Source organism: Abrus precatorius, unplaced genomic scaffold (assembly GCF_003935025.1).
Source record: "Abrus precatorius isolate BTA unplaced genomic scaffold, Abrus_2018 Scaffold8, whole genome shotgun sequence".
NCBI lineage: Eukaryota > Viridiplantae > Streptophyta > Magnoliopsida > Fabales > Fabaceae > Abrus > Abrus precatorius.
Window position 1 is genome coordinate 6,130,072 of NW_020874428.1, and position 13,736 is coordinate 6,143,807.

The 13,736-nt window shown below is 34.3% G+C and overlaps 1 protein-coding gene across 1 annotated transcript; it reads right to left on the reverse strand.

Annotated features, from left to right (window-relative positions):
- Window positions 1-742: 742 nt before the first annotated feature.
- On the reverse strand, window positions 743-9,015 carry LOC113846533 (26S proteasome non-ATPase regulatory subunit 14 homolog). Its single transcript, XM_027474921.1, has 6 exons — window positions 8,694-9,015; window positions 8,423-8,600; window positions 8,155-8,236; window positions 7,031-7,207; window positions 6,769-6,936; window positions 743-1,387 (listed from the first exon to the last, which is right to left on the reverse strand). The coding sequence occupies exons 1-6, from the start codon at window positions 8,833-8,835 to the stop codon at window positions 1,196-1,198; spliced, it is 939 nt and encodes a 312-aa protein (XP_027330722.1). The 5' UTR covers window positions 8,836-9,015; the 3' UTR covers window positions 743-1,195.
- Window positions 9,016-13,736: the final 4,721 nt, after the last annotated feature.

The following is a 13,736-nucleotide window of genomic DNA, read 5'->3' on the forward strand; positions in this document are numbered from 1 at the left end:
ACCCAATACCTATCTCTCCCTCTTTTATCTATACCACCCGCTCTCTTTGTCTACATTCATTCTTAGTCCTCTCTTTTCTCTACACCCAACCTTCATATCTTCAAATACGCAAAATTCGTTTAAGTTAAAATAATTCGCTTAAGCGAATATACACAATTCGCTTAAGCCAAAAAAATTAGCTTACACTAATTTTGCATAAAAAAATTTTGATAATAAAAGAAGAGGAAAGTGAAGAGTTGAGTATAAATAAAAAGAGGAGAAATAAATATTGAGTGAGATGAGAATTAGAAGAGGAGGAAAGTAATTAGGTATGAAGTTGAAGAAAAAGAGAATTAGGAGAGAAAGAGAAGAGTTAAGTATAAGAGAGAAGAATGTTGAATATGAAAGTTAAAGAAAGTTAAATATAGAGGTTGAAGAGAAAATATTAATTTAAAAAAAAAAAGATTGAGTAAAAATTAAAGCTCTTTGTCCATTTTTCACTTAAGCTTATCATTTTTGTTTAAACTATTTTTTTCGCTTAAGCTATTTATTTTATAAAAATTGGCTTAAACTATTTTATCATAATTTTAAACAAAAATAATCTATTTTCAATTCAATTCCCGCCTAAACTGAAGACAATTCAGATCCACATGAAACCCTTTTTTATTTAGTAAAGCAACAAGTTAAGGCTTCAAAAGGCACTTATGCCCTTCTTACTGACAGCACAGCAACATGATGGCATGAAAATGAGAATATTTTTTGTAAAAATTAATTTATTCAGAAGAGGGACTAAATTGAAAATACAAAAGAATTATAAACCAAATGTCTAAAGTACAAGAGAAATCTCCATTTCAGATTTGACAGGCACATGATTAAACAATAAAGGAGAGGATCCCAATCCTTCAAAGGAGACCAAGAGCCAATTTACTGATGCACATGCAATTTTGATGGCTCCGTCTTTCAACTGAGTCAACAATACCGTTTATAAAAATAAATAAATAAAACTCATGCACATGTACTAAAGATCTCCATGACATTTATAGTGATTAAAATATGATTCTCACTCAGTGACCCGCAAATTGCTCCCGCATTTGAAACGAACACAAAATGCAAAACACTTCGCAATAAAACATTTTCTCTTAACAAACAAGTCAAGCGAGCTAATGAAAATACTGTTAGACATAATCACGAAGAATACAGTGGATGATGCTTAACTCTAAAAAACAACTGTGTCGAGCATCATTCCCAAAGTCTGAACAATGTTTGAAGACATCAAATTGGAAACATGCTCTTCAAGGTGTTTCTTAGCATCTTGCCTTCCCACGTTAGCAATTGCAAGTTTTTCTGGTGGGAGCTCATCTTCCTCCTGCACTGCCTTGTTGTACTTGGCTGCTAAATTTAGCATCTCCTGAATCACCAGAAATTAAAAATTGAAAAATGAAAGAAATATTATCTCCTTTGAAAAGACTATATCCATAATGCAATAAATCTTATATAGGGTAAGTATAGGTGTCAACTTCTACTATCATTTTTTCTAGCCAGCTGTAGTTTTAATTTTCATTTTATTCATATGTTTATATGCTATCTACATTGGGATTGATTAGTTGCTCTCTTAAAAAAGGTTTCCATTATTGAAAAATTAAGCACCGCTAGGGTCCTACCCGCCTAACACCATCTAGTGAAAAAAGGAAGGTAGAGCAGTTTTGGGAGTAAGGACGTAGTGCTCCCCATCATCTTATCCTTTCTTCATTACAGGAAATGTTGAGTTTAGAACAATTATTTTGTCTGTTGTTATGTTGTACATGTTGTCTATAAATATTAGGTGCTTCATAAATGAATGAAAATCATTTCATTTTGAATCACTTTATGATATAGAAGTCCTCTGGCTTCACAAGCCCTTTTGATCCTCGTGGCCTCTTCATCCACTGCTGCCACCAAAAAAGTTGTTTCCCCTACATTACTAATCCTTATCACCTCATTGAATTCAACGTCACTGTCAATCTTCCTATCAAATTAAATGGAACAAACTATCCTGCTTGGTACAAACAGCTTTGGTCTCTCCTTGTTGGTCATAATCTTTAAGTTTATGTCAAGGGCAACTCCCTATCCTCATGCCACCATCAACCAAGGTAATGCAACCACCTCCTCTCAATGCAAACTTTTCTCATAGCCCTATATAATAATGGTTGTGGTAAGCATATCTCAAACAATGCCTTCCTATCTCCTACCAAGATCTCTCTACTTATGATATTTCTGTGGCATGTCAATTTTTCGAAGGGGAGAAAAGGGGTCTAAGTGCCAAAACCTACAAAAAGATCATTAGCTATCCACCTAAAACTAATGCTCCCCACTGCTACTTGTCTACAAAGACACGCCATTCCTCGCCTTCCCACTTGGTTGTCGAACTCGAGCTATTAGTGATTTAATGAATGCATCTATCTAGAATGACTATGCTGGCACTGGTCAGTTACCATTTACCAAGGCCTTCCCATTACACATGCAGATTTCCCTAGCATTTCTACCCCTATTCATCCTCTTCAACTTTCCTCTATTTTATATGTTCCAACAGTAAGACAAAATCTTATTTCAATTCCTCAAATCTCAATTTTGCAAATTATGATGTTTCCATTGAATTCTTAGTGTTTTGAGATGGAAAATCCAAACACAAGGACAGTACCGATGTGTGGCCTGAACAAGAACTTGTATAAGCTCCCTCTCCCTCTTCGCAAACTGTTTATGTCTAGTCTCCACCATCCCTTCATCTATGCCATTAATGTCTTGGTCACCAAACTCTTCAAACTCTTACATACCAATGCACTCAATAGTTCATACCTGGCTTGTCTCTTCAAAAGTTATAAATTATTGTTTTATAGGTCTAGTATCCATCCTTTAAAATTTTACTTTGATGTTTGGTGTACTGCCCTCACCTAGTGAGATAAGGCTGGGTTGTTGTTGTTGTTTGGTGTCTTGCCCTAGTTTAATCAAGCACCACCTCTACTCACACATCTATCCATAGGCCTCTCATCTCCACTCATCCCATGATTACATGCCAAAGATGGAGCTTATAAAACCAAACAGCTAAAATCAAGCATCAAATATCCCATTCCAAACTTAGTGAAGTCCATGTGTCTCATGAACTCTAAAGAACACTAAATGTAAACATGTCAATGAATATATTGCTCTCATGAAAGGAAGTACATGGTGCTCTTGACGCACCTCAATCTCATTACAACATTATTGGCAACAAGTTGGTTTTCATACCTCAAATAAGTCATGAAAAATTTATAGCTCACCAGTCAGCACAAAGCAATACTTGTCAAAAAAATTGACTTCAAAACACCTCGAGTCCATTCAATACACTTCATACTATTGAAATAGTTTAATTGCTCTCCATAAGAAATTATCTATTACTCAAATGGATGCCAACAACACTTTTTTTTGCATGGGACTCTCCCTGAAAACATGCCTGCATGGCCTAACCATTATTAGGTTTCATTCTTCCTGTTAAGATTTTTCACTTTGGCTAGGACTAGAGCCAGGATACTCCTTATAATGGTAATCCTCTCCTTATGAGTTAGCTTTTGGGAGTGAGTTAGACCCAAATTTCTTAACTTGGTATTAGAGTCTGTCCAATTTGAATGTTGGGCTACCCACAAAGGTCCAGTCCTGTTAGGGTACTCATGCACGTGTCTAGTCTTACAAATTTCACGCATAGATTTCAAGTCCTAGGTATGATGGGGGGAGGTGTTAAGATGTCTCACATTAGCTAGAACTAGAGCCAAAACACTCCTTATAAGGGCTACAATAGTCCTCCTATGAGCTAGCTTTTGGGAGTGAGTTAGGTTCAAGTTTCTTAACACATCCCATTTATCAAACCATGTATGTAAGCTCAATAAAGCTCTTTATGGTCACAAATAAGCCTCCCATACTTGGTGTCTTGAACTTAAATTTTCTTTTTCGTCATGGCTTGACAAACTCCCACTCTAGCTCTTACTTATTTATCACATGGTCGAAGACAATTTTCTTGAATATGTTAACAGTCCTCTTATAATTCTACTTTTATACACCACTTTCAACAAGCTCTTGTGAAGAAGTTTTCTCTCAAAGATCTAGGCCACCCAACTCAGGTTTTAGGAGTGGAAATTATTTCCATTTCCCAAGGACTCTTTTTCTCACACAACATCAAGATAGTTGTGTCCTCACCCCTAATCTAATACTTCTACATGTAATGGTGCAGTGCCATTTATCATTGACTTGCTAGCTGCCTTCAACCCCTGGCAATAACTAGGCAAGAGCCCCATATAATGCTTTTTGTCTGCACAAGATATCTCAATACAAGCATGCACCTTTTTTGTGCATAAATTATCTCAAAACATGCATGCATTGTAAGACCTGCACATGCAAGTCTTGTAGAAAGTCCTAAATACCTTGAAGGAATAGTGAGTAATGGCCTCAATCTTAGGAAAGACTCTAACCTTACACTCTTTCTTTTACCATCCAAACTGAGCAGGGATGAGAGACCAAAAAATCTACACCAACCTACATTGTCTAGTTTAGATCCAATGTTGTCTCTTGATCATGCAAGAGGCAAACTGCAATTGCTTCAACCACAAATGAGTGACTTTGCCTATGTCAACTTCACCTCAAACTTGGCCTTTCTTCAATCTCCTACTATTTTCTCAAACAACCTATGACTTGGAGAAACATATTTATATGTTAATCCCTTGTTCATTACATGATGAAACATTTAGCCATTGATTATCACTTTGTTTGAGTTCTGGCTGCCAACAATCATTTGCAAGTTACGTGCCACCTCCACCATCTTGTTGAAGCATGCTGGAGCAATGATCTAGTGCAACCCAATTATCTTACCCTTTTCATAAAGTAAATTTTCAAATTAGTTTATCAAATAGTAGCAATCATGCATATTAGTCATTTACTTATTTAAATTGTCTTGTTAATCCCTCACATATTAGTCTGTCATGCATTTAAGTCTTTACTATTAATAGATGTCAAAAAAACTTTTGCTTTTACCGTTAAATGATACGTGAAAGTTAAAAAGATGTTCTTTCACACCTTCCTTCCACTCTCTCTCTTCCTCCTCCTTAAATCCACATTGCTCACGGTGGTCCATTGCCACCTCTGTGTGTGTGTGTGTGTTTTCCTCTCCTTAGAGCCACACTATTTGTGGTTACCGTCTCCAAAGCCCCCACTTCTTCCCCTCTCCTCAAAGTCATATTGATCATGATGGTTCGCACTCTCAAAGCCCCCACCACCTCTCTCTCTTTTCCCCTTTCCTTGGAGCTAGTCATAGTGGCCCACATTTCCAAAGCTCCTATCACCTCTCTTTTACTCTCTCCCCACAGTCACACCATTAAAACCCAATAATCAGCTCCTCACAAACAATAACTCCAATAACATTGCATTTTCTAGATTTGCAAAAACATTGTCACCATTGTTAGAGTTTGAAGGTTTGTGTTTGCATTAAGGACATTATTGATTGTTGTTTGAAACACCAACACCACTATTGTTTTAAGGTTCTATATGTGTGTGTGTTTGAGAGAGAGAGAGAGAGAAAGAGAGGAGGTGGTGGGAGCAGTTAGGAATGCTGCAATTGTGAGGGAAGGAATGTGAGAGATAGGTGCAGAAGCGCCAGCAATGATGCATACTCCATGAGATTAATCCTTGGTATTGTGTCAAATGACATTGTTTTAACTTCTACATGTCACTTAACAACAAAGTTAATCATTTTCAGGCATTTGTTATCAACAGAGACTTGAATGCATGATAGACTAATATGTGAAGAACTAACGAGACAATTTAAATAAGTAAGTGACTAATATGCACAACAACTACTACTATCTAATGGACTAATTTTAGGCTTTACTCCCTTTCCATAAGTATGCAATAGATTTAACTTTTGGAACTCATTTTGTATTCTTATGTGGTTGTATCATAGTTATCAATAGCGGGCTATAGCAAAATACTAGAGTGGCCACAGCCCACAAGTCACTACAAAATTTGAATAGCATAATGTTTTTAAATATGGATTGCAACAGTGGGCAACAGTGCCACAAAAAATTTTAAAAAGTCATTTTTGCCTTAAAAAAGAACTGTTCCTTTTTTTTTTTTTAACTTTTATTTTTATTTACTTGTATGTTTTGCTTAAAAGATGTGACTTTTTATTTTTAATTATGAATGTCATGGATTTTGAGGTTTTTTTTTTCTTTTTAATTTTTGAGCATTTATATATCTAGTATAAATTATTTAATATGTAGATAAAATTTCTAAATAGAAGTCATTTTGCTATGTGCTATCTTGCTACAGCATTTTTGGCATTGGTCTCTACACGCCGCTGTCCAAAATTGATAACTATGGATTGTATGTCTATAAATATCATTACATATATACTTCAATAATTAATGAAAATCATTTCACTTTAAATCTCTATAGGAGGGAGGGAGGAGAGGTTGTGAGAACAACAAGGAAACAACAGAAAAGAACCAATCAGCATAGTAAGAAATTTATGAAACTACGTCAGCAGAATCTCCAATCAAGTACCACATCAATAACTAATTGTTGCAGTGCAAGAGAGTAAGGAATGCATGCAGTTACATTAAAACAGGCTCCTTTGCCTTATATCTAGGATACATACAGGACAACAAAACTTATTAATTTTCGAAGTCTTGTATTATGCTCGAGGAAAAATGTTGAAGCAGGAGAAGAAAACAGAAATTAAAGGGTTGAATGATCTATATTTCTATTTCACATTGAAGAATTTTTACTCACCTGAACAGTCTGTTCATTAGTTTTAGAATGTGAATCAAAACGCATAAGTGTCAAACCATCAGTCCATTTCTTCTTGTGAAGGTTAAGCAACATCTTCTCTTCCAGCTCATTCTTTCTGTAATTAATTGCAATAGAGTAATAATGTCGATTCAAGCCATGGATCAGGGCCTAAAAAGGAGAATACAAGGTCAAAAATAGTAATGACAAAAGACAAAGAAAACAGAACACAATTTACTCTTGAATAGAATAACAGAACACTCACTTGGATAGATGGCTTGTTTAGATGCCCCAAGTTGGAAGTTGTCTGTCGTGGTTCCTGACCCAGCATCATAGTTTGTGGATTAATCAGCCGGAAAGCATCAATCACCACCTTGCCTTTAACACTCTGAATAGGATCCACCACCACAGCCACTGCCCGTTGATTTAATGCCTCAAAACTCTGCATTATATCAAAGAACACACATATTATATATAACTTTCTAAAACTAACAGTCTTATCAAAGAAAGGCTTGTCATTGTTCACTTAACTAAATTCTACATTTTATTCTTCTCAATCTGCAGTGAGTTTTATGATATCCACTAATTGACCTGTTGAATCATAATTTATAAATTAAGCTTTAAATTTAGGTACAACAGTCCATCTACCAACTTTTCTTAATCATATTGGATTTACTTAAATCACAGGAATACAAATACAATTTTGTTACTCAAGTAGTATTACATCTTCACAAGTTTCCATAGTCATCCAGCAAGCTTATAGCACAATTAGCACCAGCCCCAACCTAAGACTGGGATGAGATGATAATGTCGGAGGTTCAATCCTATACCAGGCAACGTATCACCATCCCCTACATTTGGCTTCGCTTCACTATGTACCCAATAAAAAAATGTTAATGCTGCTTACATATAAAATTATGAACAACCAAACTTAAGCAAGGGCATTACTTGTCTATAGTATACAATTATACATTCATCTCCACGATTTCACCAATAAAAAAAAGGTAATTTTCCATCTTCACGCCTCAGAAGTTCCATAAAATCATGTTTCAGTTTGTAATTGTGTATGTTTGGTAAAGAAATAAAAATATGAAATATGAGGTTATAAGCATAAATGAACATTAAAATAACAAAATGTTTACACAACCACACCACAAACTCTGCTCACTTTTTGTATTCCCCCCCCCCCCCTCTTCTGTCATGGTTTTTTCTAAGAGATGCATCAATTTAATGGCATGCCTTGTTTTTCAATTGAAGAAAGAATAAAAGGAAAACAAATTTTACCCTCATCTCATCTATGAACCACTTGGTTTCAAACACAAAAATAGCACAATATCACAAAAAACAAGCTGCCGTGATGAACTAAAGACTGAAGAAGAAGCCAAAAACCTGTTGTGTATTAATGTCCACTCCAGAAAGCCAACATCCAAATCCGGGATGGGAATGATACCACCCTACAACCATCTCGGGCCTGAAACAAAACGCCAAAGATTCAACTAACTGATTCAAAATAATCAAAACATTATTATTCATGTTACACAGTTATAAATCATGTAACAACAGACCATAACTAGATCCAACAGTTATAAACGCATAAAAAAATGTACAAATCAAGAAAATAAGCTTCAATAAACAATAAAATGAAAGACAAAAATACCTTCCAGTCTGCTTCAACATATCAAGCATGTTAGTCTGAAAGACATGGTCAACAGCTTCAACACTAACACCGGTACCACTCTGAGGCATAGCAAAGACATCCACAACCCGCACAGTGTACTCATCCACAAACTCCCCCAACATCAAACCCATCACTTCCATGGGTACACCAGCCCTTCCTATCCAATCAATTAGGGCACTGATTTATTTTTTAAAAACAAAACGGGAAAATGGAAATGTAATGAATATAGGAATCAATAAGAGAAACATACCGTGTTTGAGCATTTTGAGAAGTGCGAGAGATGATATGTAAACCTGCTCCGAGGAATCGAGGGTGGGGGAATCAGGTGGTGGATGGCCCAGTGCTCCTCCAGCACCCGCAAACATTCTTTGAAGCCTTTCCATGCCCGACATAATCGATGAACAACCGCGCTCACCAATAAAAAAGAACAACAAAATCAAACTTAGTTTGCTTTTCTAAGAAGCGAGGAATTAACAGAAGATTGCTCTCTCTTGATGTGTTGATTCTACTACTAACCTTGCTTTGTTAATGGCTACCGATCACAGGCCAGTGATGCTTAAATACGACGTCGCAAACGTTGACGTTTCCATCAAGAAACTATCAATTAGAAAACTTAAAACGGCCCACTGCTGTTATATTGGGCCTACTTATAAAGCGGCCCACTAATATTTTCTTAGTGTAAAAATATTCGATAAGCGGACACAAAATTAATCATGGAAATTGCACGAAATCATTAGTTCAATTTTTATTAAAAATAAAATTATATAATAATTAAATTAAATTAAATTTTTAAAATATTATAACATGATAAATTTGCATTATTTGGTGTATTCGAATTAGTCCTATAATAAATATAATTAATTTAAAAAATTACCTTATAGAATAGAAAAATATATTTTAACTTTAAATTAGCCTAAAATTTGGAACAGCAACAACGCAGTTAATTGAAGACTACCAACATACGTAAAAACGATTAAATTTACACATGTAATTTGCCACCTTATGTAAATTAGCTCATAGTTAAGTCATTTAGTTTCGTTTATATCATATATTTTATTTTTTATCTTTTATTTTTTTATCTATATTATAAGCTGATAACACACAAATTCAAAAAAACAATTAATACAATAATTTATATAAAAATTATTGATTAAATTTTATTAAAATTATAAAATTATGAGTGACACTCATTAAATACAATTAAGAGTGAAATATGATAATATTTATAATTTTTAATCAATAATTAAAAATGTGTTTATGTTAGCTTGCTATCAATATGAGTTTTAATGATAAGACAAGAGGATATGGATAAAGAGGAACTTCTCCTCTTAAACTTTCTTCTATATTCATATTATATTTTTTATGTTGACCTAATAGTCTTATTTATAGATTGTTTGCATAAGATAGTTACATATGGATTGTTAGTTATAGTTATTTATTTTGTTGCACCAAATCTTTCTTGTGGTGATGTGTAATTGTTGCAACCTTATCAATATCCTTAGGTTCGAAACGAGCCTTGTCCTCAAGGTGGAAGAAGAAGTATCGACTAGGTACAAGTAGAGATAAAGAGAAGGAAAGAGATATGCATTTTCCCATGAACTGGCATACTAATCATACTTATCCCAGTCAATCAAATATTGAGTTAAGATGGCTGTGTCGTGTGCAACGTTGTGGACACCAAGTATTTTCTTAGGGTAGGGTAAGGTGTTCTGAAACTATTGGGTGGAGACTGCTAATAGTTGTGAAGGAGTAGGGCCATGATAAAATTTGAGTAGGCTCACATGAAACATGAGGTGAATAGTGTAATCAGTAGAGAGAGCAAGCTTGTATACAACTGGACCAACGCTGTGTAGAACTTGAAAAGATATCTACAATCTAGCTTATGACTGAATTATTTGGTGAGTGTGTGTTAGCAATGTTGCTGCAGCTTAACCCAAACTCAGTCCCCTATCATAAAAGAACGATATTAGCAGTTCCGGTCGTCAATTCGCTGCATGCAACGGTAGACTTTTAGTAGTTGCGAAGTAAACGATAGAAGTAGTTTGGTGCAAAGCTGGAGACTCTCATCCAGGGAGTCAACTGTTGCCAAGTCTGATGTATAGCTTGGGATGGGAGAAGGTTTATGTCCATAAAATGTCTAAAAAAGGGTCATACTTATTGCAAAATGATAAGAAGTATTATAATAGAGCTCAGTCCAATTGATAAAACATGTTTTATGTCTAGATTTCTAGTTTTATTTTCATTTATAAACACTTTTAATATGCTTTGTTTTTATAGTTTTTACCATTTTTTTACTTATTGGAATAAATTGGGTCTATTAGAAATAAATGCTTTAATTTCGTGTTTTTTGGTAATTCTGACCTCTGACTACTCTTTTGGCCATAACTTTTTCTACAAATATTGTTTTTGATTGATTCCAATTGCATTGGATTCTATACATCCAGGACTTTAAAATGCATGTACGGATCACTGTATTTGGAGTTATTTTCAATTTTTTATGATTTTTAGAAGTTGAGGTAGATTTGCTGAATATTTTTATGGGATTGCATTTGGACCCTTGTTATTTAATAATTGCATTTGGGCTTTTAGATATTATTGAGGCCCAAATTTTGGCCAATTAGTTTACCCTAATCAGAACCTATAAATAAAGTAATGAGATTCTGAATTAATGTGTGCGCGTTTGCGCATGCGATGAGACATTTTAAGCTTTTGAGACTTAGCCGAAATAAAAATCCTTGTTTTTACTTTCTCTCGAACTCTCCCGTTCTTTTCTCATTCTTGCGTGGGTTAAGCGTTTCGATGGAAGGCTAAACCTCTCGTTCAATCCGTAAAATTTAAATGTTGTAATTCTGACTTGAGTTCTATGCTAAATAGCTACGAGTTTATTCTCTTTTCTCTCTAATCTCAGAATTGTATATTGCGATCATGATTAACTTTTCTGTTGTTAGAATTTAAATTAGGACTCGATTGATGCTTTGGTTTAAAAATTAATGCAGATTAGATTAAATGATTATTTGATTTAATTTGTAACTCTATTCAATTAGGATATTCAATTGAATTAATAATTGAATTGAGTGATTGTTCAAACGCGGATTTAAATATTTAGATACTGTGATAGTCAAAGTTATACGCAATTGGTATTCTGTGGATTGATATTTTTTAATTTATTTTTTACTAACTTTAATTCTGTTTATAATTTAATTTAATTAATTTGCAATTTTCAAAACCCCAAAAAATCTTATTTACATCTTTTAAAACAAAACTTAAAATTGAATTTGACTGAAAATGTGTCTCCGTGAATTGACCTAGATTTGACTATATACTACAAATCTTTAGAAAACTTAGTTGTTTTGATAGCAACTCAGCAATTGTCTATCACCAATACAGGTAGGATGTCCAAGCCGTAGGTAGGAAAAAACAAAGGCATGTAGGTACTATTCTAAGCATTGATTGAGCACTTCAGATTGGCCATCAGTTTGTGGATGATAAGTCATGTAATACTATAAGGTGGTGCCGCTAAAGTAGATTAGTTGTAACCAAAATTTGTTCAGGAATATAGAGTCTCAATCAAAGAAAATGATTATAGGAAAGCTATGGATTTTGACCACTATGCTAGTAATATCTTAGCAATAGAATGTGCATTGAATAAGGGTGAGTAAGGCATCGAAGTGTGTAGATTAGCTTATCAATAGTAAAAAGTATGATTATAGATCCTTCTGAACTTGGTAGCCTGGTAATGAAATCCATTATAACCATTGTCCATACAGACGTTGGAATTAGGATAGGTTGTAGTAGGCCCACTGGTTTCTCGATGAAATGCTTGGTTTGCTAACAAGTTATACAGTTTTTAACAAAGTCTTTAATCTCTTTACACATGTTGGGCCAAACAAAAATAGTAGTCCAACATTTGTAAGTTTGTAAGAAACCGATATGCCCACCCATCGGAGAGCAATGTATTTCTTCTATAAGTCTTTGCTTGTACTTAGAGTGAGTTGCCAAAACTATGCAATCTTTAAAAATGAGAGTGTCATTTTTTATAGAGTAGCCAAGAAGTAGGTGATTGTCAAGAAAATGTCATAACTCTAGGTCATTTTGAGCTTCATATTGTAAGGTATTGGTCTAGTGGCAATCAAGGGAAGATATTACTGCTATGCTCGCAGGAGATTGTGGTTCATGCTCATATTTGTGTGATAATGTGTCAGTCACCACATTAGAATTGCCACTATGATAAACAATATCATATGTGAATCCTAAAAGTTTGCTAAGGTAGTGGTGTTGCTGCAGGGTTTGGACAGCTTGGCTCATTAGTTCTTTCAAACTACAATGATCAGTGATGATAGTAAAACGGGTTCTTAAGAGATAATGATGCCACTTTAAATGAGGATGTTGTCAAAATATATAGTGATAAATTTTCTAAGGAAATCTTTGAACACTAAGTTCATCAAAGCCTGAAATGTTGCTGGAGTATTGGATAGGTCAAATGGCATAACTAGAAACTCATAGTGGCCATACGATGTATGAAAAGCAATTTTACTGACATCATGATAAGTTTGTATTTAGACATTCTTTTATGACCCATATATTTATATTTGACCTTTATTTTATTTGGGTTTTATATTAATTTATATGTTAATTGTGTAGTTTAGTATAAAGAGGCTACAAGTGGATTTTATGTGTATTTTGGGCTCAAATTGATGAAAAATCATAGCTTCAAAATAATCTACACACCCAAACCCTTTTAACAAGCACGGGAATGTTTCAAATCCATATACGACTGTACTTATGGCCTTGCATAGTCATGCTCATCTACAGTAAGCCTAATTAATGAAGAGCTTTTAGGGTTTTCAAACCCTATTAAAAAGGAACCTCAGGGATCCAATTTTTACTATTTTGTCCTTGTTCTGTGATACACCTCTGGTCTCTCTAATCCATCCAACTCGATCTTTTTTGGCATACTTTTGACAGGACGTGGAGTTTTAAGCAGCCATACTTGAAGACTGGAAACTCATATCATTTTAGTTTGCTTTTCTTTATGGCTTTGTTTAGTTCTTTTCTTTAGCATGAATAATTAAGTCTATAGCTAGGGTTATGAGAATTCTTATTTATGAATTTATGGGATATTGAAGTTTGAATCTGTGTTTGATTTCCTTTTGTGATTAATATTTATCCTATTGCGCATAATCATATAACTTTAATTAATTATATCATCAGGTAACTGTACCTCGATTAGTTAATGGATCTATAAGATAAAATGAGACAAAGGATTAGATATACCAAATCAATCTTTCTCTTC

What these genes read in the sequence shown, in the direction of transcription:
- LOC113846533 (XM_027474921.1), bottom strand. Translation starts at nt 8,835, where the DNA reads ATGTCGGGCATGGAAAGGCTTCAAAGAATGTTTGCGGGTGCTGGAGGA. An exon ending in ATGTTGAAGCAGACTGGAAG is followed by an intron (nt 8,237 to 8,422) that starts GTATTTTTGTCT and finishes GTTTTGTTTCAG; the next exon opens with GCCCGAGATGGTTGTAGGGT. An exon ending in TAAACAAGCCATCTATCCAA is followed by an intron (nt 6,937 to 7,030) that starts GTGAGTGTTCTG and finishes TCTCCTTTTTAG; the next exon opens with GCCCTGATCCATGGCTTGAA.